The sequence below is a fragment of the Pogoniulus pusillus genome, chromosome 38 (assembly GCF_015220805.1).
Source record: "Pogoniulus pusillus isolate bPogPus1 chromosome 38, bPogPus1.pri, whole genome shotgun sequence".
NCBI lineage: Eukaryota > Metazoa > Chordata > Aves > Piciformes > Lybiidae > Pogoniulus > Pogoniulus pusillus.
The window spans coordinates 4128052-4150000 of record NC_087301.1 but is presented as its reverse complement, the minus strand read 5'-3'; the positions used below and the strand labels follow the sequence as shown (position 1 = coordinate 4150000).

The 21949-nt window shown below is 47.1% G+C and overlaps 1 protein-coding gene across 3 annotated transcripts in view; it reads left to right on the top strand.

Moving 5' to 3' along the window:
* The window catches only part of ARHGEF12 (Rho guanine nucleotide exchange factor 12), an 84687-nt gene that overhangs the window by 32674 nt on the left and 30064 nt on the right, over positions 1-21949 (top strand). For 2 of the 3 annotated variants that reach the window (XM_064173373.1, XM_064173371.1), the window contains exons 2-11: positions 3242-3265; positions 3909-3997; positions 5599-5655; positions 15425-15523; positions 15964-16013; positions 16777-16834; positions 17910-18088; positions 18718-18795; positions 19827-19946; positions 20549-20683. In XM_064173373.1, the coding sequence (XP_064029443.1) occupies positions 3242-3265; positions 3909-3997; positions 5599-5655; positions 15425-15523; positions 15964-16013; positions 16777-16834; positions 17910-18088; positions 18718-18795; positions 19827-19946; positions 20549-20683 (889 nt within the window). The remainder of the gene's footprint in view (positions 1-3241; positions 3266-3908; positions 3998-5598; positions 5656-15424; positions 15524-15963; positions 16014-16776; positions 16835-17909; positions 18089-18717; positions 18796-19826; positions 19947-20548; positions 20684-21949) is intronic. The other variant, XM_064173372.1, reaches the window with a different exon arrangement.

The following is a 21949-nucleotide window of genomic DNA, read 5'->3' as shown; positions in this document are numbered from 1 at the left end:
ATCAAGTCTCCAGCTGTTAACCACACCCTGCTGTGCCCTCAGCTTGTGTGGTGTTTACAGTAGTAGGTGGAAGATGTTTCTCTATGGGGCTATAGCACAGTGAGGGGAGCTGCACAGGGTGGGAAGGGATCATAGAATCAGCCAGGTTGGAAGGGACCTGCAAGCTCAGCCAGTCCAACCTAGCACCCAGCCCTGGCCAATCAACCAGACCATGGCACTAAGTGTCCCATCCAGGCTCTGCTTTGACACCTCCAGCCACAGCCACTCCACCACCTCCCTGGGCAGCCCATTCCAATGCCAATCACTCTCTCTGCCAACATCTTCCTAACAACATCCAGCCTAGACCTGCCCTGGCACAGCTTGAGGCTGTGTCCCCTTGTTCTGTTGCTGTTTGCCTGGCAGAAAAGCCCAACCCCACCTGGCTACAGCCTCCCTTCAGGGAGCTGCAGACAGCAATGAGCTTTTCCTTGAGCCTCCTCCTCTTCAGGCTGCACACCCCCAGCTCCCTCAGCCTCTCCTCACAGGGCTGTGCTCCAGGCCCCTCCCCAGCCTTGCTGCCCTTCTCTGGACACCTTCCAGCACCTCAACATCTCTCTTGAATGGAGGAGCCCAGAACTGGACACAGCACTCCAGGTGTGGCCTGAGCAGTGCTGAGCACAGGGGCAGAAGAACCTCCCTTGTCCTGCTGGCCACACTGCTCCTGAGCCAGCCCAGGATGCCATTGGCTCTGCTGCCCACCTGGGCACACTGCTGGCTCATGGTCAGAAGGGGCCATGAAGGATCATCCAGTCCAACTCCCCTGACAGGGCAGGATCACCTAAAGAAGGTCTCACAGGAATGTGCCCAGATGAATCTTGATTGTCTCCAGAGAAGGAGACTCCACAACCTCTCTGGGCAGCCTGCTTCAGGGCTCTGTCATGCTCATGAGGGAAAAGCTTTTCCTTCTGTTCCTCTGGAACCTCCTCTCCTCCAACTTGCGCCCATTGCCCCTTGTCCTATCATCTGACACCACTGGGCAGAGCCTGGCTCTATCCTCTCAACACTGCCCTTCACATCTTTATAAACATGAGTGAGGCTACTCTGAAGTCTTCCTCAAGCTCAAGAGACCCAGCTCCATAGCTCCTTCAGCACCCGTGGGCTGAGGAAGGCTTTCAGCAGCACAGACACAAAGAAGGCATCCAGCAGCTCTGTCTTTTTCTGTCTTGTCAGCAGAACACCCACCCTCAAGCTTACCCTTTCAACCAGACCCTACTTGTTAGTGAGTATGAGATCCAGCAGTGTTCTTCTCCTAGCTGCCTCATCCACCATTTGCATCAAGAAGTTATCAGTGCACTGGAGGAGCCTTCTGGACTGTGGCTGGCTGAGGAAGCCTTCCAGCAGCTATCTGGACAGCAAAAATCCTCCATAAGAACCAGGGCTTGCAATTCATAGAGTCATAGAATGGTTTTGTTTAGAAGAGACTCAGAGATCATCCAGTTCCAACCCCCTGCTATAGGCAGGGACCCCTCTCACTAGAACAGTTCCCTCAAGGCCTCATCCAACCTGACCTTGAACACCTCCAGGGAGGTTGTGGAGCACAGAAGCACAGAATGTGATCTTTGGTCACATTCTGTGCTTTTGTGTTGCACAACCTCCCTGGGCAACCTGTGCCAGTGTCTCACCAGCCTCACTGCAAAGAAGTGACATCCTAACATCTAGTTTCCCTCTCCCCTCTGCCAGTTTAAACCCATTACCACTTGTCCTGTCATTACAATTGGGAGGCTGCTGTCAGTGCCTGTCCAGATCAGGCAGCCTGTAATAGACACCCACAGCAGCATCACCCATGCTACTCTGCCTCTTAATTCCCACCTGCAAACTCAACTGACTCCTCCCCAGCCCCTGGACAGAACTCAGTACATTCTGCTTGCTCTCTGGTATAAAGAGCAACTCCACCACCTGGCCTTGTTGACCTGTCTTTCCTAAAAAGGCCAGAACCAGCCCTGCCCACATTCCAGCCATGTGAGCTGTCCCACCACATCTCTGTCATTGCCACCAGCTCATAACCCTTTGGCTGCGCACAGATTTGCTGTGTGTGCCTGAGAAGCTTGGCCCTGACGCTGACCTGCTGCCTGCCTGCTTCCCCACCATGGCCCTCCCTCCCTGCTTGCTTTGGAGAGAAAAGAAAGGCAGGAAGTTGGTGTCTCCAGAGCTTCCAGGAGCTGCCTCTGGGCTGCACCACAGCAGCATATGGTGGAGCACAAGGGGAGCGAGCACCAGGATCCAACACCCAAAGCTGTGGGTGCGGTGGGAATTCTCCTGGAGAGTCCCGTGTGAGCTGGCATGGCTTAACCCTCTCCTAGCAGGACCCAGAGAGCTGTGGGCTGTTGGCCATCCCTCCAAGACACTTCTGTGCTCACTGTGGAGGCCAGAGCACAGACAGAAGTCCTGATGGTTTCAGTGCCTACAGGGTTCTCTTGCTAAAGAAGCAGTGACAGTGAGCACCATATAAATAGAAAGATGTTGTCTAGCCCTCAAACAAAACCATTTGCACTTCATCTTTGGACAGAAAGTAAGGAAGGAGCTGACCCAGCCACAGTAGCACAAGAGTGAACTTTGAGCAACCTGTTATAGTAGGAGGTGTCCTTGCCTATGGCAGTGGGTTGGAACTGGATGATCTTTGAGGTCTCTTCCAACCTGAACCATTTTATGATCCTATGACTTTGCTCGTAAACAGGTTTGCTTGTTGCAGGTAGAGCAGAACGAGGAGAGGCTTCATTAGCTTTCTTGTCCCTTATTTGGAGCAGAGTGGATTTCCCAGACTTCAGAGATGAAAGCAACACTTGTGAAGGAGGAGGAAAAAAAACTACTGCTCTTCATGGAATCTCTATGCAACCTGTTGATTCAGTTTATTAACTTCTGTGCTGCTTTACCCATAGGTTCCAAAGTCTTACACAACTGAAGGTCTTTCATTTGAAGTTAGTTGTTGTGTTTCAATTAGATTTGAAGCTGTTATCTAAAAGATGGCAGGTGTCTAAGTGTCTGTAATTCTTTTCAGTAACAGGCAGGCAACATTTGAATTTCACTGGCTAATGTGTCATCCCCTGTTTGTTTCAGACTTGCCATATTAGTGCATGCTTGCCTAGGCAATTTGCATGTGTGAGCTGGCCAGCATTTGGGGTGTAAACACATTGAATGCAACACCCATTAGAGAGAGGGATGAAGTAATAAAATCATTAAACTTTCTCTTCTTTCTTCTTTGCAGGTTTCCTCTCAAAAAACCTACAAGGTGAGTTGCTGTTTTACCTGTATTGTAAGTTGTGACAGAGCATTTTTAAAGGGGAAATGCTTTTCAAATAAAAAAAGCATAGAATTAGTTGGGTGGGAAGGGACCTCAAGGATCATCCAGGCCCAACACCCCTGCCATGAGCAGGGACACCTCCCACTAGAGCATGTTGCTGAAGGTCTTACCAACCTGGCCTTGAACACCTCTGGGGAGGGGACATTCACAGCCTCCCTGGGTATCTTGTTCCAATGTCTCTCCACCCTCCCCTACTAATCTCTACCCTATAATACCTGTTTTTTTCCACTTTAATTCAGTCTGGGAATAAATACATTTTTAGGAGAACTGAATTTCTGTCTTTTCATCCCACTTCCTCATCAGCAAACAGAACTAGCTGTAGTTATTTCCAAGTGTGCAATGCTTCTGTGCATGGTAACCAGGATCACAGAATGGCAAAGGGGTTGAAAGGCACCTCAAAAGATCATGGAGTCCAACTCCCCCTGCCAGAGCAGGTCACACAGGAGCACATCCAGATGGTTTTGAGTATGTCCAGAGAAGGAGACTCCAGAACCTGTCTGGGCAGCCTGTTCCTGTGCTTTCCCCACCTCCCCCCCCTGCCTTTCTGATCCTCTGCTTTGGTTCCACACAGACACGGCAGCATTCTGAGCAGAGAGTCTCCAGCTGACAAGAAGCAGAAGGTTGAACGCTGCAGTAGCACGCACGACTTTGATCCAACAGGTAGTGTCCTAACGCTTCCCAGGGGGAAATCCAGACTTGCTGGGGCTGGGAACAGAAATTATTTGAATGTGTCACCAGAAGTGGCTTCCAGAGTTGCATTGTTCTGCAGTGGCAAAAGCCTTTCTGAAGCATGCAGGCACCTAAATGAATATAGACTTGCATTTAGAGACGCTGATCTACAAAGCAGCTGTTAACTGGGCAAGAATAAACCTAGATTAGTGGTGGCAGTGAATAATTAGAATGACTTCCTCTTGCAGAAAAATCAGTCTGAAATTTCAGTAGGCAGATACTGTAATTAGTTGTGAGTAGCTCTATTAGGTGTTTTAGTTGGAGTGTGAAATTGGAGATGTTCTAGCCTCGACTGCAGCCACTATGCCTGTTGGATTTATTATTCTTTTCTTTGAGCCTTAGTGGATTTTGATCCCATCTCTTACTTCTGAAGTGGATTTATATTCTCCACCATAATATGCTTTAAGAGAAATGTCTATTTTTAAAGAATATTCTCTCCTAGTTTTTATTTGTTTTTTAACCCTTGCAAAAGGTTAAGTTAGGGTCAGCTTGGTAAGCCTGTCGTGGAAATTAGGATGCATGCAGGGATACTTCATTCTTTCTCTGAAACACTAACCCAGTGACTACTGTGTATGTTCATGAAATGCATGATAGGCCCTTGTCTGAGCCTCCTGGCCCCATGCAATGTGCTTTTTTCATGTCTGTGCATTCTGCTGTGTAGGGCAGTCTTTTCCCTGGGGCTTGTGGAAGAGATGAGAGTCGAATGTAAAGGTAGAAGAGGGTGTAGAATGTGGGGGTTTGCACAGGACGTTTGAAGCTGATCTTTTTAAACCATCCCATTCGTGACTTCTGCCACTAGCTGCATGACTGCTTCCTAGTGTGCACAAACCAAATTAAAATGGACTTCTAGTAGCAGTTTACAAATGCAATAAAGTCCTGCAAGGGGAAAAGAGGGTGAAAAAAATACCTGAGTTAGTGTTTGTCTCATTTTCCTTTGTCCTCAGGTAGGAGTAGGTAATGTAAAGTTATTTCCAGTTGGGATAGATCTCAGGCTGTAAGCTTATCTTGTAGGAGTTTGTTTTCTTCAGAAGCAAACTTCAGGAGTCCTCTCATCTCAATCTGATGAAAGTCATTCCAATTTTGAGAGCTGTTACCTGGTCCCACTGTTGCAGTGCTTGTGATCTGCTCTGATAGATGAACTCTGTGCTGTAGCCTTCGTAACATCCTTTTCCTTCTGAAGGGCTGGATTCAGGATGCATATGGCAATTGCTCTGGACATAAACGTTTCCAGAGTGGCTTGGCCTGGTTTTTATCCACAATACTTTCTGTACTTCATTGCAAAGAACTTCTTTTGTTATGTCTTAGATCCTGTAGTAGTTTCTTTGTGGTGTTACCTGTGTCTTCACGCTCGTATTATTCACTCCTTATTCCAAGTGTTTCACCTGTGTTTTGTTCACATCTTATTTATGTTTTGCACGATTTAACCTAATAAATCAGTCTGTGTTTTTCATGAAGTTTGTTTTTTTTTTTTTCTCATGTTTGGTCTCCATATTTTCTATATCTCTCTCTCCTTTTCTCCTGCTCTCGTGCAGATAGCTCCTCCAAGAAGACAAAGTCTAGCTCGGAGGAGAGTAGATCCGAGACGTATGGTAAGCTAAAGCAGCTGCTGCAGCCTTGCACCTTTGCAGTCTGCTCCCTGCTTTCTGTCTGTGCACCCAAGGCTTGTTCATTTTTTAATCCTTTACATGATCTGCATGGTTGGCTCTGCAGCAGGGAGTGGGTTTCAATGTTGCTGTCAGCTTGTAGTTTTTGTAGTTGCTGGAAACTAACTTGGAGCTGGAAAGCACAGGCTGTCAGCTGGATTTTCCTGTTAGCTGTTGGTAGTTGGGAAAACCTACTGGAACTGCTCCTCTTGGAGGTTTTGTGCCACTGAGTGTGTTTGGCATTGTGGGAGGATGCAGTTCCTGCTGGCCTCCAGCAGAGCTCTTTTTTTTTTTTTTTGATTCTAGAAAAATCTTATGTTTTGCTGTAGCTGCAGAGGTTAATCTGGGTGAGGTAGCAGCTGATCTTTCTGTGTGAGTTGTAGAGGATCTCCTGTCAGTTCCTTGTCATGTTTCACAGGAGTGGAAAAAGGTATCTGTCATTTCAAAAAAATACAAGGAAATGAACTTCATTCAACATTCTTTGTTCTCAAGAGGGGGAAACTCCCCTGGCAGTCCTTTATTGTTGCTTATTTACACAACAAGGTCCTGCATCTGGGTCGAGGCAATCCCAAGTACTAATATAGGCTGAGCAGTCACTGGCTTAACAGCAGCCCTGAGGAGAGGGACTTGAGGCTGCTGGTGGATGAGAAGCTCAGTCTGAGCTGACAGTGTGCTGTGGCAGCCCAGAGAGCAACCAGAGCCTGGGCTGCAGCAGAAGTGTGGGCAGCAGGGAGAGGAAAGTGATCCTGCCCCTCTGCTCTGCACTGCTGAGACCCCACGTGGAGTATTGCATCCAGTTCTGGAGCCCCTGGGACAAGAGTGATATAGAGGTGCTGAAAGGTGTCTATAGAAGGGCGACAAGGATGAGCACAGGGCTGGAGCTGCTCTGCTGTAAGGAGAGACTGAGGCAATTGGGGCTGTTCAGTCTGGAGAAGAGGAGGCTCCCAGGTGACCTTCTTGTGGCCTTCCAGTATCATAAGGGGGCTACAAGAAAGCTGGGGAGGAACTTCTTACGCTGTCAGGTAGTGATAGGAGTGGGGGGAATGGAACAAATCTGGAAATGGGTAGATTCAGAGTGGATGTGAGGAAGAAGTTATTGAGCATGAGAGTGGTGAGAGGCTGGAATGGGTTGCCCAGGGAGATGGGCAGGCTGGCTGAGGCTGTGTCCAGCCTGATCTAGTGTTAGGTGTCCCTGCCCCTGGCATTATGGCTGGAACTGGCCTTGTGGTCCCTTCCAACACTGACTGATTCTATAATTCCTGCTATACTGTGGGCTTGGAGGCTTGAACAAGCAGGTGTGTAAGAGTCTGGGGTAGGAGCAGCCCTCCCAGACTGGAGCACTCTCTCCATATTAACTTTTATGTTAGTGACTCATTGAACTTCTGATCCCTAATGGTATTTGTGCTCAGAAACTGGAAGTCATGAAGCTTTCCTATTTTGGTGGAGCTTGTTTTGAGTCCTGCTGCCTTCTTAAAGCCACTGACTTACTCCTACATGGCCATTACTTCTACATGGCACTTACTGCTACCTTTTATGTTTTTCAGTTCATGAGCTGCCTTTTTTTTCCCCTTTCCTGTCCTTTTTCTTGATGTGTAAAACAGTCTGTGATACTTCTGATTTCTTTTTTCTCCTCTGTTGAGAAAATTGCTTGCTGCATAACCTGCTGTGGCAAAGGGACTTTGGGCAGATTCAGTAACTCCTCCACTATCAGCTTCATCATTCCACTAGAACAGAAATGCCAGCTGTAAATGGCTGTTAGACAAACTTCTTAAACCACCTATGGAATACAAAGTGATAGCAACGTGTCTCTGCTTCTAAGGAGCATTAATAAATAACAGCAGAAAAATAACCCCCAAAACCAGAACTCACCACCCCTGACGAGTTCCTTCTGAACCAACACAGACATGCTCGCATCAGCCCTTTTGTTCATAGATTCATAGGATGGTTTGGCTTGCAAAGTGCTCCAAAGATGATCTAGTTCCAACCCTCCTGACATAGAATCATAGAATCAAGCAGGTTGGAAGAGACCTCCAAGCTCAGCCAGTCCAACCTAGCACCCAGCTCTGTCCAGTCAACCAGACCATGGCACTAAGTGCCCCAGCCAGTCTCTTTTTGAAGCCTTCAGGGATGGCAACTCTACCACCTCCCTGGGCAGCCCATTCCAATGCCAATCACTCTCTATGGCAACAACTTCCTAACAACATCCAGCCTAGACCTCCCCTGGCACAACTTGAGACTGTGTCCCCTTGTTCTGTTGCTGCTTGCCTGGCAGCAGAGCCCAACCCCACCTGGCTACAACCTCCCTTCAGGTCGTTGTAGACAGCAATGAGATCACTCCTGAGCCTCCTCTTCTCCAGGCTGCACACCCCCAGCTCCCTCATGGACAGGGACACCTCCCACTAGGCTCTCTCCAGCAGTTCCCTGTCTCTCTTGAACTGGGGACATCAAAACTGGCCACAGTATTCCAGCAGAGCAGAGAGGGAAGGGAACCTCCCTAGCCCTACCTGCTGGCCACACTTTCTCGATGCACCCCAGGATGCCATTGACCCTGTTGGCCACAAGGGCTCATTGGTGTCCCATGGATAACTTGCTGTCCACTAGGATTCCAAAGTCTTTCTCCGTGGAGCTGCTTTCTAGCAGGACAACCCTTAGTCTGCAATGCTGCCTGGTGTTGTTCCTCCCCACGCTGCTAAGTGACAGCTCAGGTTTATTAGAGCCCTGAACCTGCGTTTTTTTGCTTAGTGCTGCTTACCCATAATGTTCTGGAGGTGCTGTCAAACTGCTGTAGGTTAATTACAGGAAACATTTGGTCTGCCTGATGGAATGTATCTGTGTTTATACTTCTCCCTGCGTCTGTGCAGTGTCCCAGTTTTTCATGGGTGGCAGAAAGAAACATAACTTCCTAATGTAAGCCTTTACTTCCCCCAAAGTTTCCTGCAGATGCTCGATCCGTGCCCAGTATCTGTGGGAGCAGTTTCCACTCATCCTTCCTTTCCTGTGGCCCTTGCTGTGTTGGACCTTGCCCTGCCTTTGTGTCTACTTTTCCTAGGTTCTGTGGTATGTGTAGAGAAGTCTGCTGTTTGCTTTGGATGGGACCAAACTATGTGAAAAACTAGAAGTAGAAATGCTGTGCTGATAGTTTGCTTGCTGGGGACTGAGGTGCTAGCTGGTGCTAGCTGGCTCTGTCCCCTTGGAAAGGGGATAAGAGAAAAGTCTTGAATGACAGCAGAAAGGGGAGGTGAGGCTTTTGTGTATAGGTTTGTTCTTAGCTCTTGAAATTCTTAGTTAGGCAGCAAGAGAGCAAACTTTCCTGAAGTATGTGAGTGGCTTGGGAAGGGGAGCAAGTGGTTAGATAGGGAAATAGTTCTGATCTACAGACATGAAACTTGGAGTGTGATGTTTTCCTCCATAAACCCACCCATCTCATATCTGTGTATTCAACAAGCTCAGGTGCTCAGGAGAGAGGTGAGAGGAGTTTTAGATAGCTGCAATAGACTGTTTAGTGCCATCATCTTCCACAGTGTCATAGAGACTCATAGCATGGTTTGGGCTGGAGCAAACCTTAAAGATAATCTACTCCCAGCCTCCCACCATGGGCCAGGGACACCTCAAGTCCTCATCGAGCCTGGCCTTGGAGATCACCAAGGAGGGGACATCCACAACCTGTTCCAGTATCTCACCACCCTCACTGGAAAGAATTTCTTCCTAATCCCCAGCCTAAATCTGCCTTTCTCAACCCATTCCCTCTCATTCTTCAAACCCTTTGTCAAAAGCCCCTCCCCAGCTCTCCTGTAGCTCCTTTCAGGTACTAGAAGGCTGCTCTAAGGTCTCCCTAGAGCCTTCTCCAGGCTGAACAGCCTCTCAGGGAACTCTCCCACATATTCCATGCAAATCTGGGATAAATTTGAAAATCTCTTCTGTTTTGAACTCTCATTTTTACACCTCTTGAGGTGTTTTTAAATCAAGCTGACTCTTCCTGTTCAGCTTATTGCATCAGTCCCCAGGCCTTGTGTCTTTATGTTGTGTCTGCTGTTGGTCCAGATCACGAAAGGACTCTTGCAAGCCTCTCGTCAGTGCCCTTGTAACAGGCAGTAGTGCAAGGGGCACTTGACCACAGGGCTTGAATGTGTGGTTGCCATGGCAGCAGATAGTCCTATTGATCATGGTTCAAATCCATGCTGCTGTTTTTCTAGTGAGGTTCCCAACCCTTGGTTTATGAACACTGTTCAGTGCCATTGTTCTGAATGGTTTTATCAAGTCAATAGCTCAGATGGATTTAAAACCAGAGTTTTTGCACTGACTTGACAAGATTTCTGTTACCAGGTTAGTGGAAAAATCATCATAGAATGGCTAAGGGTGGAGGGGACCTTTGCACTGACTTAACAAGATTTCTGTTAGTGGAAAAATCAGCATAGACTGGCTTAGGTTGGAGAGGACCTTGAGACCACAGAATGGCTTAGATTGGAGGGGACCTTGAGACCACCTGAACAATGCCTCTGGTGTGGTCTTTGGTGTGAAGAGCTAAGTTTTTACACTGATCTGACAGGATTTCTGTTACCAGGTTAGTGGAAAAATCATCATAGAATGGCTTAGGTTGGAGGGGACCTTGGGACCACCTGAACAATGCCTCTGGTGTGGTCTTTGGTGTGAAGAGCTAAGTTTTTACACTGATCTGACAAGATTTCTGTTACCAGGTTAGTGGAAAATCATCATAGAATGGCTTAGGTTGGAGGGGAGGGGACCTTGAGACCATAGAATGGCTTAGATTGGAGGGGACCTTGAGACCACAGAATGGCTTAGATTGGAGGGGACCTTGAGACCACCTGAACAATGCTTCTGGTGTGGTCTTTGGTGTGAGGAGCTAAGTTTTTGCACTGACCTGACAAGATTTCTGTTACCAGGTTAGTAGAAAAATCATCATAGAATGGTTTAGGTTGGAGGGGACCTTGGGACCACCTGAAGAGTGCTTCTGCTGTGATCTTTGGTATGAAGAGCTAAGGAGATTCCAAGTGAAATTCAGAATTGCATCCTGTGAGAACTCTCCTATTTATATTTATGTATATATTTTCCCCCTATCTTCTTGATAGTGTGATTTATAAGAGCAGGGCCTCTGAAAATATAGGAAGAGAACTTCCCAAGTGATGTGAAACGTTTGGGACATTCTCAAAATCCCAAGGAGCTTGGCTTTGTTTATTGAATGATTCATTTCAAATCAACACTATTGAGTTACATTTTCCCATTGTGGCCTCATGCCTCCAGGGAGGTTAGAGTTCAGAAAGCTCCTCCCAAGCCATGTCCCACACGATTTGGTCAGGGGAAAAGCTACTTTGTATTATGGGATATGTAAATCTTGTCTCCATTCTCTGCAATGAGTCAGGTTTTTAGAACTAAGCCTTGCTCTAGTGGTTGTGTGCTGCTAGGGAAATGCAATTTCCTATTTGACTGAATGAATTCCAGTTCAAGGTAAAGAATCTCTTGTCTAGAGAGTGGCTTAGGTTGGAAGGGACCTGAGAGATCAGCGACTCCATGGGTGGACAGGAAGCATCCACAACCTCCCTTGGCAACTTGTTCCAGTGTCTCACTATCCTCACTCCAAAGAACTTCTTCCTAAATGTGATGGTTTGGGTGTTCCCTGCCCCTGCACACTCGGGACATCACCCAGGCTAGACTCAGTGGCTCTGGAAATCAAATGAAGCTTTATATTTACAGCTTAGCACAAGGTACAGGCAGATATATACAATATAAATGAGGCATTTAGTGCCATAGTCTAGATGACTGGATAGGACTGGGGGCTAGGTTGGACTGGATGAGCTTGGAGGTCTCATCCAGCCTGGTTGATTCTGTATATACAGTTATAGACAGAAATATACAGGTTAAAAGGTAATACAGAAACACAACAGTCCTCCCAGAAACCTGAGTCCCGCAGGAGGGGCTCACAACTGCCCTTCCACCTTTCCTCCCACCCCTCAACCTTACCCAAGATGTTTAAGGTAGTTTTGAGGGTCGGCCAGGGGGGGTTAGGAGGCAGATGGATTAGTCACACAGACAAGAGGTTAGGTTAGAGAGAGAGAGAAGTTCAGCCCAAAGCCCAGACAGCAGCTGTGTTATCTGTACTTTTGTTCTTATCCATCTCAGCAGGCCTATGAGTGAAGTAGACATCACCACTGTTTCCTTTTCACAGCCTGCCATCTAGTTCTTCTCACCAATACATTCCAGCTAGCTTCAAACTAGCACACTAAACTCCACTCTAAATCTCCTCCTCAAGCTTCAATCCACTCCCCCCTATCCTATCACTACCAGGCCTTGTCAGTAGTCCCTTCCAGAGATACCCTGCTGTGATGGTGACAGCTATTGCCAGCTCTGCCTTTTGTGCCATTGGTTTGTAGCTTCCCTTTCAATCCAGTCCAGAGCATCTAACAAGGTGTTGAAGGTAGAGGGTGTGGGTTCTGAAAGCATTGCTGCTCTGATCTTAAAATTGCCCCTCTAAGCAGATTTCACCTTGAATGCATTTTACTTAGGGAACAAAAGTGAGCAAATGACACGTTCAGGAGAGGTTCTCTGCTAGTTTTTCCTCACAGCAGAGTAGAAAGGGAGCACTTGAAGGCTGCTCTTTGTAGTCTGCCTGGTTCAGCCAGAGAGTGCTGATCTGGTTCTGCAGGTCCTAGTGTTGTCTTTGGAAAACCTTCAGATCACTTCAGTGAAATCACTGTGAAGTGTTGTGTGTCTCTCTCAAGCATAGTATCTCTCAGCTGGCCTAAGTGGACCTCATTCCAGCCTTTTACATTGTGCTAGGACAAGGATTAAGTGTCTGCTTCTTGTCTGAAGAGAACAAATGTGGAGGAAAAGCAATTATGGACTAATGTGGGTTCAAGTTGTCCTAATTTTGATTGCCTCTCCGTTCTGAAGTGAAAAGAGCTTCAGCAAAGTTGAGACTTGTGATGGGAAACAGGTTCACAGATTGCACTGCCTGAGAAGGGACCCTCAGAGGTCATCTTTGGGGGTTGGACTCAATGATCTCTTTGGGTCACACACACATAGCATCACAGAATTTAGGGGCTGGAGGAGACCTTGAAAGATCATCTAGTCCAACCCCCCCTCCCCACCCAGAGCAGGATCTCCTTATCCTGTGATCTTGTCCCAACACCTCTGCAGTCAACAGGGTCACCTCCAGATAGATCAGGCTGCCTGGGGCCACATCAAAGCTGATCTTGGGTGTCTCCAGGGATGGGTCTTCAACTACATCCCAGGGCAACCTCTTCCAGTACAGTTTAAGTTGATTATTATTAGAACTTAAATTATGCTCTGGAAGTTCCTCCTGCATTGCCACTGCTTTGGCATAAGTTTCACTCAAGGAGGAAGCTTATCAGTAGAGCCAGGGTTTATTGGCTCTGGGAAAGGAAAGCACTTCAGTGGAAGAGCAATGAGGACACAGAGCTGTGTGCTGTGCCTTTAAATGGGGACAGTTCTTGTGAGTCAAGAGATTAGTTAGTGCCTTACTCATAAAAGCTGTGCATCTGGCAGCAGGCTTTAGAACGAGCTGCTTGTACGAAATGGCATATGCTCTGTTTCCCACACCCCACCCTGGGGCATCATTCTTGTGAAGTGAGACTTAAAGAAGCTTGGTCATATAGAAAAATGGGAGGTACAGAAGGGAGAGGCATCTTCTTCTGCTTAACCATATGAACAGAGGCTGAAAGGTGGTGGGGTTGTTTTCTCCTTGCCTGCTTTCACCTTGCATCCACTCCATCAGCTGACTGTAGATTGTGATGTGTAACATAATTTGCTTCTGCTTTGCTGGCAGAAGGGGAATTACTGGGCTGTGATACTGTGACCAGACTGCTGCAAGAGGTTCTGGAGTGGAACCTTTTGCAACTCTCCCACACCCATTTTCATCACACTTAAGGAGAACAGGCATGAGTAGGCAGAGAGTATTTTCACTGAGGCTCCTCACTTCCATTAGGAGCTGCTCCAGAGCAGTGGAAGGAGCTCTAACAGGGCAGCAGGAGTTTTAGACATGGGCCTGACTCTACAGTTTGTTACAATTCATTCCTTAAAAGTGATTCCAGAAGAAGCACTCTTGCTGGGACAGCATCTTCACAACTGCCTTTACACTCTCCAAACTAAAGGAAACCACTGCAGCTTTAGTACCTGATTGTGGAGAACTCAAATTCCTTCTCGAGGTGCTGGTGTGAGAATTTTGCCTGGTGGCTTTAGAAATGCCAAAGTGAAGCAAACTGTTAGGAGATTGGTGTTTGGTAGCTGGTAATCCCTGCTGGCTGAATTCAAAGCCATCTTTGAAGCATTTTGCAGAGTTCACAGGTTGCAGCAGGTTGGAAGGACCCTCCAAGGTCACTTAGTCCAACCCTCCTGCATTCAGTGGGGCAACTCCAAATAGAGGAGGCTGCCCAGGGCCAAAGCAAGGCTGATTTTGAATATCTCCACAGATGAGTCTCAATCTCATCCCTCACCAACCTGTTCCACTATTTCCCCACTCTCATTGTGCAGAACTTCCTCCTGATGTCCAACCTAAATCTCCCCTGCTCCAGTTTCAAACCACTGCCTCTCATCCTGTCACCACAAGCTCTTCTATGCAGCCCATGCTCAGCCTTCCTGTAGGGCCCCTTCAGATACTGAAATGTAGCCATGAGATCTCTCCAGAGCCTTCTCTTCTCCAGGCTGAACAGCCCCAATTCTTTCAGCCTGTCTCCATAGCAGAGGTGCTTCAGCTCTCTGCTCCTGAAGTCACTTTTCTAGATAAGAGCTCCATTGTGGCAAGCTTTTGGCAGTGACTCCCAGGACTGTGCTGTGCAACGATTATGCCATTGTCCTGCTTTGGCTTTCCCTTTCTTTGTTTTCAGGTGAGACATGCACAGCATTTCACCTTTCCAAAATGCTCTCCCTACCATCTCTGCAGCAGGTTTGTGGTCACTTGCTGAGCAATCCCACCAGCAGCTAACAAAACAAGATGCCTTTGTCACACAGCACAGTGTGAGTTAGCAGAGTTAGAGCAGACCCTAACTCATCTCCTAGAATTCTGGCCCTGTAATTCAGGAGCTCAGTGACAATCATGGCCATGATTTCAGAAGTCCTGTTCCACATAGTGTGGCTTGTTCTTCACTGCTGCTGTTCTGATCCTGTGTGGTATTTTCATCTGTAACAGCAGGTGCCCTCAGATGAGACTTGCTGAGAATTGGGAGAACTTTTTCTGATCAATAAATCTGCTCTAGTCCAAGCTGCAGATGTGAGTCTGAGAGATTCATAACTTGTTTTTTTTAGAGTAGATAGTAAAAGTTGTTTGGTGGCTTCAGTGATGTACTGGAACATGACAGCCCTCTGCCATACCCTGAAGAACTATGAATGCAGACAAAGGGAAATGCTGCTCATTGGTTTATGCACATAGCTGCTGTTCTTTAAAAGCTGCTTGTACCTCAAGCTGTGTCTGATGTGCCAGAGCTGTCTGCATCTCTACTCTTGGAGATCTCTGTTTTGTGTAACTGAAGCAATAAGCTTGACCTGTCTTGCCATTCCTGTCTGTTTCTGGACTGCTGCCCTGTTCCTGTCTCTCCTGTGTTCTTCCCTCTGTTGTCCTGTACGGTTTCATTCAGTGCTCTGTGATTATCTAGGAGGATAAGGTTTTGGACTGATGCCTAGCTTGTGTCTCTTTGTATTTCTCTTCTCCTCTTTCTCCTGCCCTCTCCCCACCTTTCCCATACAGGTCTTGTTCAGCGGTGTGTCGTTATCCAGCGGGATGAGAACGGATTTGGGCTGACAGTCAGCGGAGACAATCCAGTCTTCGTGCAGTCCGTCAAGGAAGGTGAGCAGCCTGAGCTGAGTGTGCTGCCAGGGAGCAGCCTGGAGAGCTTCCTTGGGAATCAAAGAGCCGTGTGTGAGCTCCAGGAGAAACTGCTGCTGCCCTCCTCACACACGGGGTGGCTGTAGCTCCCGAGCAGATGTGCAGGGACAGGGTGCTGCGCTCTTGGGATGCAGTCATCTGGTGCAAACTGAGCTCTTGCATCTGAGAGGAAGTCATGGCTGCTTGGAACGTCATGGGCTTGTGGGGTTTTGTAGCCACTGCATTCTGAGGACAGAACTGCTTCAGTCTAGATACTCAGAGATTTTTATCTGCTGGAAACAGAGGAAGCTTGAGTGAGTGCAGGAAGGAGCTTTGTGTGGAACTGCAGAAGTGCTTTAAACCTCTTTTGCTTTGAACAGTTCTGTTGAAATGGGGAACTGAATCCTTTCTTCCCTCTCTAGATGGAGCAGCCATGCGGGCTGGAGTGCAAACAGGTGATAGAATTATCAAGGTAAGTGCATTCAAATCATGGCTCCTTTATTTTGAGTGCTGCCTTCCCCTGAAAGAGTGTCATTGATCCATCTGCTGTGAGCTTTGTATTCACCTGTGGGATAGAGGAAGGGGCTAAGTTTCCATGTTCAGGGGATAGCAGAACTGCAACCACTGGAAACCCACTGCTGGGTGTTACTTTTGTTGGGAAGATCACTTCCATTGCAGAACTTCATGAGCAAGTTCAGGTATTACAAAAATACAGAATGGGAGGGGAGAGGAGCAGAGAATTATTGGTGATTAGCTGTAAGTAGTCCTTTGGGGTTATGTTTTTGTCCCCTAACTGCCCTCAGGTCTATGCTCTCTCTTTCAAACAACTAAGAAATCAAGTCAGTAACTAAAAAAAAAACAGCTTACCTGAGCTATTGCTACAAAATGTTGTTGTGTTTTTGCAGCTACTGACACAGAAAGAGATGAGATTTCAGCTAGGCATTTAAATAAATGAATTTAAATAGCTGCCCTCAGGTTTTTTCTGCCTAGCCAGAGGAGGATTGCTTTTTATTTGTTCACTTGCTTGGTTTCCTTTGCATAGGTTTATTTTTTGCAGAGCTCTTCTCACTGTTAGAAAGATAACTGTTTAGTTGCTAGTGTCTTGAAAAACATGGTGATGGAGATGGAGGGGGAAGGAAAATACTCTTCATGTACTTATTCTGTAGTGCTTGAGTACCTTTGGATGGAAATTAGTAGCTGAACACTATTAACTTTTGCTTCCTCCCTGTCTCCAGGTGAATGGCACTCTGGTAACACACTCAAACCATTTGGAGGTGGTAAAGCTGATCAAGTGTAAGTAAGGGCAGGTTGCTGTTTCTGTCACTGTGCTCCTTTAAAGCATGCAAGACAACATTTTAAAGGACCAGTGACCAATTCAGCAATCAGGTGACAACAATGAGGTCTAACCAGGGCCCATGCTGTGGCACAGGGTGTGTATGAAACAGTGAAGTGAAACTTGGGCCATGTTGACATCCCAGACTTGAGCTGAGGCATGCTTCTGAAGCTTCTCCTTAGCTTGATGTTTGAAGTTCCCATCAAACCTTGCCTATGTGTCTTTCCATCTTTTGATTCCATTTTAAATCCCATAGCTCTTTAGGCACTCTTCATTTAGTAGGTTACTGTGTGATGCTTGCAAAATGCTGGCATTCTTGGTTGATATTTCTTGTACCAGGAAAGTGGTAATAGTGATTCCTTCCACCTTAGCACAGTACATTTTGTGGTATGAGTGTGTGTGTACTGTAAAGGCAACCTGATAACTGTAACCTGATGGACTAGAAATTACTTTGCCTGCAAGGCTGATTCCAGGATCGTATCAAAGGATGATTATAGAATCATAGAATGGCTCAGCTTGGAAGTGACCTCAGAGTCTGATCATCTACTCCAAGCTCCCTGCCATGGGCAGGGACACCTCTCAAGTAAATTTAGTTGCTCAAGTTTACCATTCAAGTAAATTTAGTTGCTCAAGTTTACCTCTCAAGTAAATTTAGTTGCTCAAGTTTATCTCTCAAGTAAATTTAGTTGCTCAACTTTACCTCTCAAGTAAATTTAGTTGCTCAACTTTACCTCAAGTAAATTTAGTTGCTCAACTTTACCTCTCAAGTAAATTTAGTTGCTCAACTTTACCTCTCAAGTAAGTTTAGTTGCTCAAGTTGCTCATCCAACCTGGCCTTGAACACCCCCAGGGAGGATTCAAGTGTTTGAATTACCCAAAAATCAAATCTGGTTTTCCAAAAAGAGAGCTGACAGTGATCTCTGAAGAAGGAGTGGGTCAAGAATAGCCTGAGCTTTGTCTCTAGGATGAAAAGACAGCCAGAGAAATCTGTCAGTGTGTTTGGAGTGTGACTTCTTCTTCTTCTTCTCCCTGCAGCGGGCTCCTATGTAGCTCTCACTGTTCAGGGGCGCCCACCAGGGTCGCCCCAGATTCCATTAGTTGATTCTGAAGTGGATCTGGCAGCATTTGGGCATATGTCTCCCATCATGACATCTCCCCATTCTCCTGGCACAGCAGGAAATGCAGAGAGGATCACTAGCCCAGTGCTTGTGGGGGTAAGATTTAAAGCTCTTTTTCCACAGAACCAGCCTGGCAGTGGCAAAAATGAACTCTTGGATATTTATTTCTTGAAGTGTTTTGCACAACTCATACGTTGGAGTGGGAATATTTGTCCTGCTACCCAGTGGGCATGGAATGACTGGGTTTTTTTTTACATGTAAAATGCAACGACTCTTTTCTGCAGTGAGCAGGGAAAACAGTCTTTTGGCATGTAAAAATATCCAGCCCCATCTGAGATAATAGGGCTGCAGTTGAGGGGTTGACTACAGGTCGTCTTGGACTGCACTTTGCATGATGTGAGGCTGTGTGTTGGCCTAGTCCATGTCAGATGTGCTGAGTTTTCTGTTCAAAAGTAGGTTGTAAGGTGTATGGGCATGTGGCAAGGAAGAGTAGGGAAAGCAACTAAGCAAACACTTGTGGTCTGACTGTTTTTATGTGTTGATTTGCTTAGTGTTGATAGCTGTGTTCCAAAGTAGGAAAGAATATGTAGGGTGGGGTTTAGAAACCTCAGGTGTTTCTTCCAGGACTTTCAGAGCACAGATGAGGAAGCAGATGAAAAGTGAGCATATTCATTCTGTTTTCTTCCCAAAAAAACCCCAACTCTTAATCTTTCCATGTTTTCTAGGAGGAAAATAATATTGTCCATAACCAAAAGGTGGAGATTCTGAGGAAGATGCTACAGAAAGAGCAGGAGCGGCTGCAGGTACTGGAGTTGTGTGAGTTTGAGAGCAGTGGGGGAAAGCAACAATGCAAATGCAGAGGCTGATTCTTGAATCTCTGCTTAGCAGTGTCTTTGTAGAATCATAGAATGGTTTAGGTTGGAAGGGACCTCAAAGATCAGCCAGTTCCAACCTCTCACCATAGGCAGGGACACCTTCTGCTAGAACAGGTCGCTCAAGGCCTCATCCAACCTGGACTTGAACACCTCCAGGGAGGTTGTGAAGCACAGAACTGAAGATCACATTGGGTGATTCTGTGCTCCACAACTTCCCTGGGCAACCTGTGCCAGTGTCTCACCACCCTCACTGGAAAGAGCCCTTTTCTAACACCTAGTTTCAGTCTCCCCTCTGCCAGTTTAAACCCATTTCTCCTCGACCTGTCATTATAAGACCTTGTAAATAGTCCCTCCCGAAGCCCCCTTCAGGTACTGGAAGGCCACTCCAAGGTCTCCTCCAAGCCTTCTATTCTGCAGAGCCCCAACTCTCTCAGCCTGTCCTCAGAGCAGAGCTGCTGCAACCCTCTGAGCATCCTGGTGGCCTCCTCTGGACTGGCTCCAGCAGTTCCATGTCCTTGTGCTGGGGACTCCAGAACTGCACACAGGACTGCAGGTGGGGTCTGAGGAGGGCAGAGCAAAGGGGCAGAATCCCCTCCCTTGCCCTGCTGCCCACACTGCTCTTATTGCAGCCCAGCACAGGGTTGCTGTCTGGGCTGCAGACACACACTGCCAGCTCATTTTGAGCTTTCCATCAACCAGGACCCCCAGGTCCTTTTCCTCAGGGTTGCTCTCAGCCATTCACCAGCATGCCTTTGCAGAGCTTGTCTTTCAGCTTAGCTTTGCTATATACCAACCTAACACCAGAGATCTAGTCACAGAACCACAGAATGGTAGGGATTGGAGGGGACCTCTGAAGATCCTCGAGCCCAAAAGGAATGCAGATTAGTAGTAGGTTGTAGTTTTCAGCTTTGATATCAAGGAGATAACCGAGTTGAAAGCTCCTGCACTTCTTTTCTCAGTCTCTGCAGGAAGAGTACAGCCGCTCACATACCACAAGGCTGCTCAAGGAGATACAGGAAACAAAGAAACACATTCCTCAGCTGCAGGAGCAGCTGTCCAAAGCCACAGGCTCTGCTCAGGTAACAGAATGTGTCAGGCTGCTCTGTGCTGGGTTCCGGGTTAAAATTCCTGGGAGATGATGGTGTTCTGGGCAAGTAGGAGTTCCCTGCCCTGCTCCTCCCTGCTTGTACAAGCGAATTGCTCCCCCTAGAGCTGAGACTTGCAATTAGACTTGCAGAGCTTGCCAGGCAGGAAATACGGAGCAGGGTCAACTGTGCAGGGTAGAGTTGACAGTGGATTTTTAGTGCTTAGATTCATAGACTGGTTTGGGTTGAATGGAACCTTAAAGGTCATGTAAATCCAATCCCCCTGCCATGGCGAGGGACACCTCCCACTAGACCAAGTTGTTCAAGGCCTCATCCAGCCTGGCTTTGAACATCTCCAAGGAGGAGACATCCACAGTCTCCCTAGGCAGCCTGTTTCAGTGTCTCACTGCCAAGAATGTTGTTGTAATCTCCAATCTAAATCTGCCCTCCTCCAGCTTCAATCCGTTCCCTCTCATTCTATCACTACAGGCCCTTGTATAAAGATGTTGTATGAGCAATCTGAACTACCTGGATATGGAAGCAGCTAATGTCCAGGGATGTCTCCCAATACCTCCCAACTCCCTTTCTCTTTTTAGGATGGAGTCTTGTCCTCCAGATCTGTTACGGAATCGCTGCAGATCAGCGAGGTGGAGGCAGAGAGTGGAGACTGTGTGAGCAAACTGGATTACAGTGGTGACAGCCCTTCCAGACCAAGCAGTGACATTGCTGATGTGAGCTCCACAGCTTTGCTTAGATAACCTTTTGCATTTGGTCTGCTCATGTAGATTGTTTGTTTCTGTTGCCATTAAGCCTCAGTAGCTCTGTGTACTGCTGGAGCAGGCTTTTCAGTGCACATCAAAGATAATTCCCTGCAGAAGCATACTTCATTGTGTTTCCATTAGGGACTGGGAAAGAAATAATGAAGGGTTTGGGATATTTTTTTATCCAGATTTAGATTTTCCTGGCACAATTCCTATAACCAGACAAAGAAAGATGGATGCCAACATCATCTTCAGAACTTGGAGATGCCAATTAGAGCATCTTTTAAGAGTGTGGTAATGTTCTGATTGTGGCAGCTGTGACTCAGATCCAGCCAGTGGGCAAGCTGCCATCCATGTAAGTGGGGAAGAGCCTCACTTCTACCAACTCAGCTTCAATTATTGCCAACAGTAAAGCTCTTAGTCTGTTCACTCATTAGTTACCAATCTGTGGGCTCATAGGATCTCCCTATTGGAGTCTCAAGGCACCTGAGCGTTAGTTATTATCTGATTAGTGCAGAGGAACTGAGACTCTCTACTTGGGTTTTGGCCTAAGTTTTTTTCAAAGTTAAGCATGTGGGAGCTAAATTTTTACTAGGAGGTGGAAGTGAAAGGAAGGTGGTCAGATACACCTCCAGCATGTGAGCATGCATGGCTATTTTGAAACCTTCCATCTCTACATCTGACTAAATACCACTCATGCTTGTATAAAACTGCAGAACAAAATTCACAGCTCACTCCCTAATAGAATCCTAGAATGGCTTTGTTTGGAGGAGACCTGAGAGATCATCTGCTCCAACTTCTCTGCCATGGGCAGGGACACCTCTCAGCTAGGGAAGGGACCTGAGAGATCATCTGCTCCAACTTCCCTGCCATGGGCAAGTACATCTCTCAACTAGACTTGGCTGCTCAAGGCCTCATCCAACCTGACCTAGAACAGCTCCAGGGAGGGGAAATCCACAGTCACGCAGGGCAACCTATTGCATAGCCCTACCCTCTACTGAAGAATGTCTTCTTAACCTCCAGCCTCACCCTGCTCTGCCTCAGCTTCAAAGCATCCCCCCATGTCCTGTTGCTAGACAGCCTTATGAAAAGTCCCTCTGCAGCCTTCCTGTAGGCTGGAAATCAACAGGCTGAGTTAGCAGCCTAGCTGAAAAGACCTGAGTGTTGCTGTGGATGCACTGAAGATGAACCAGCAGCACTTTGCTCTTGCAAAGAAAGTTGTGTGAGCTGGACCAC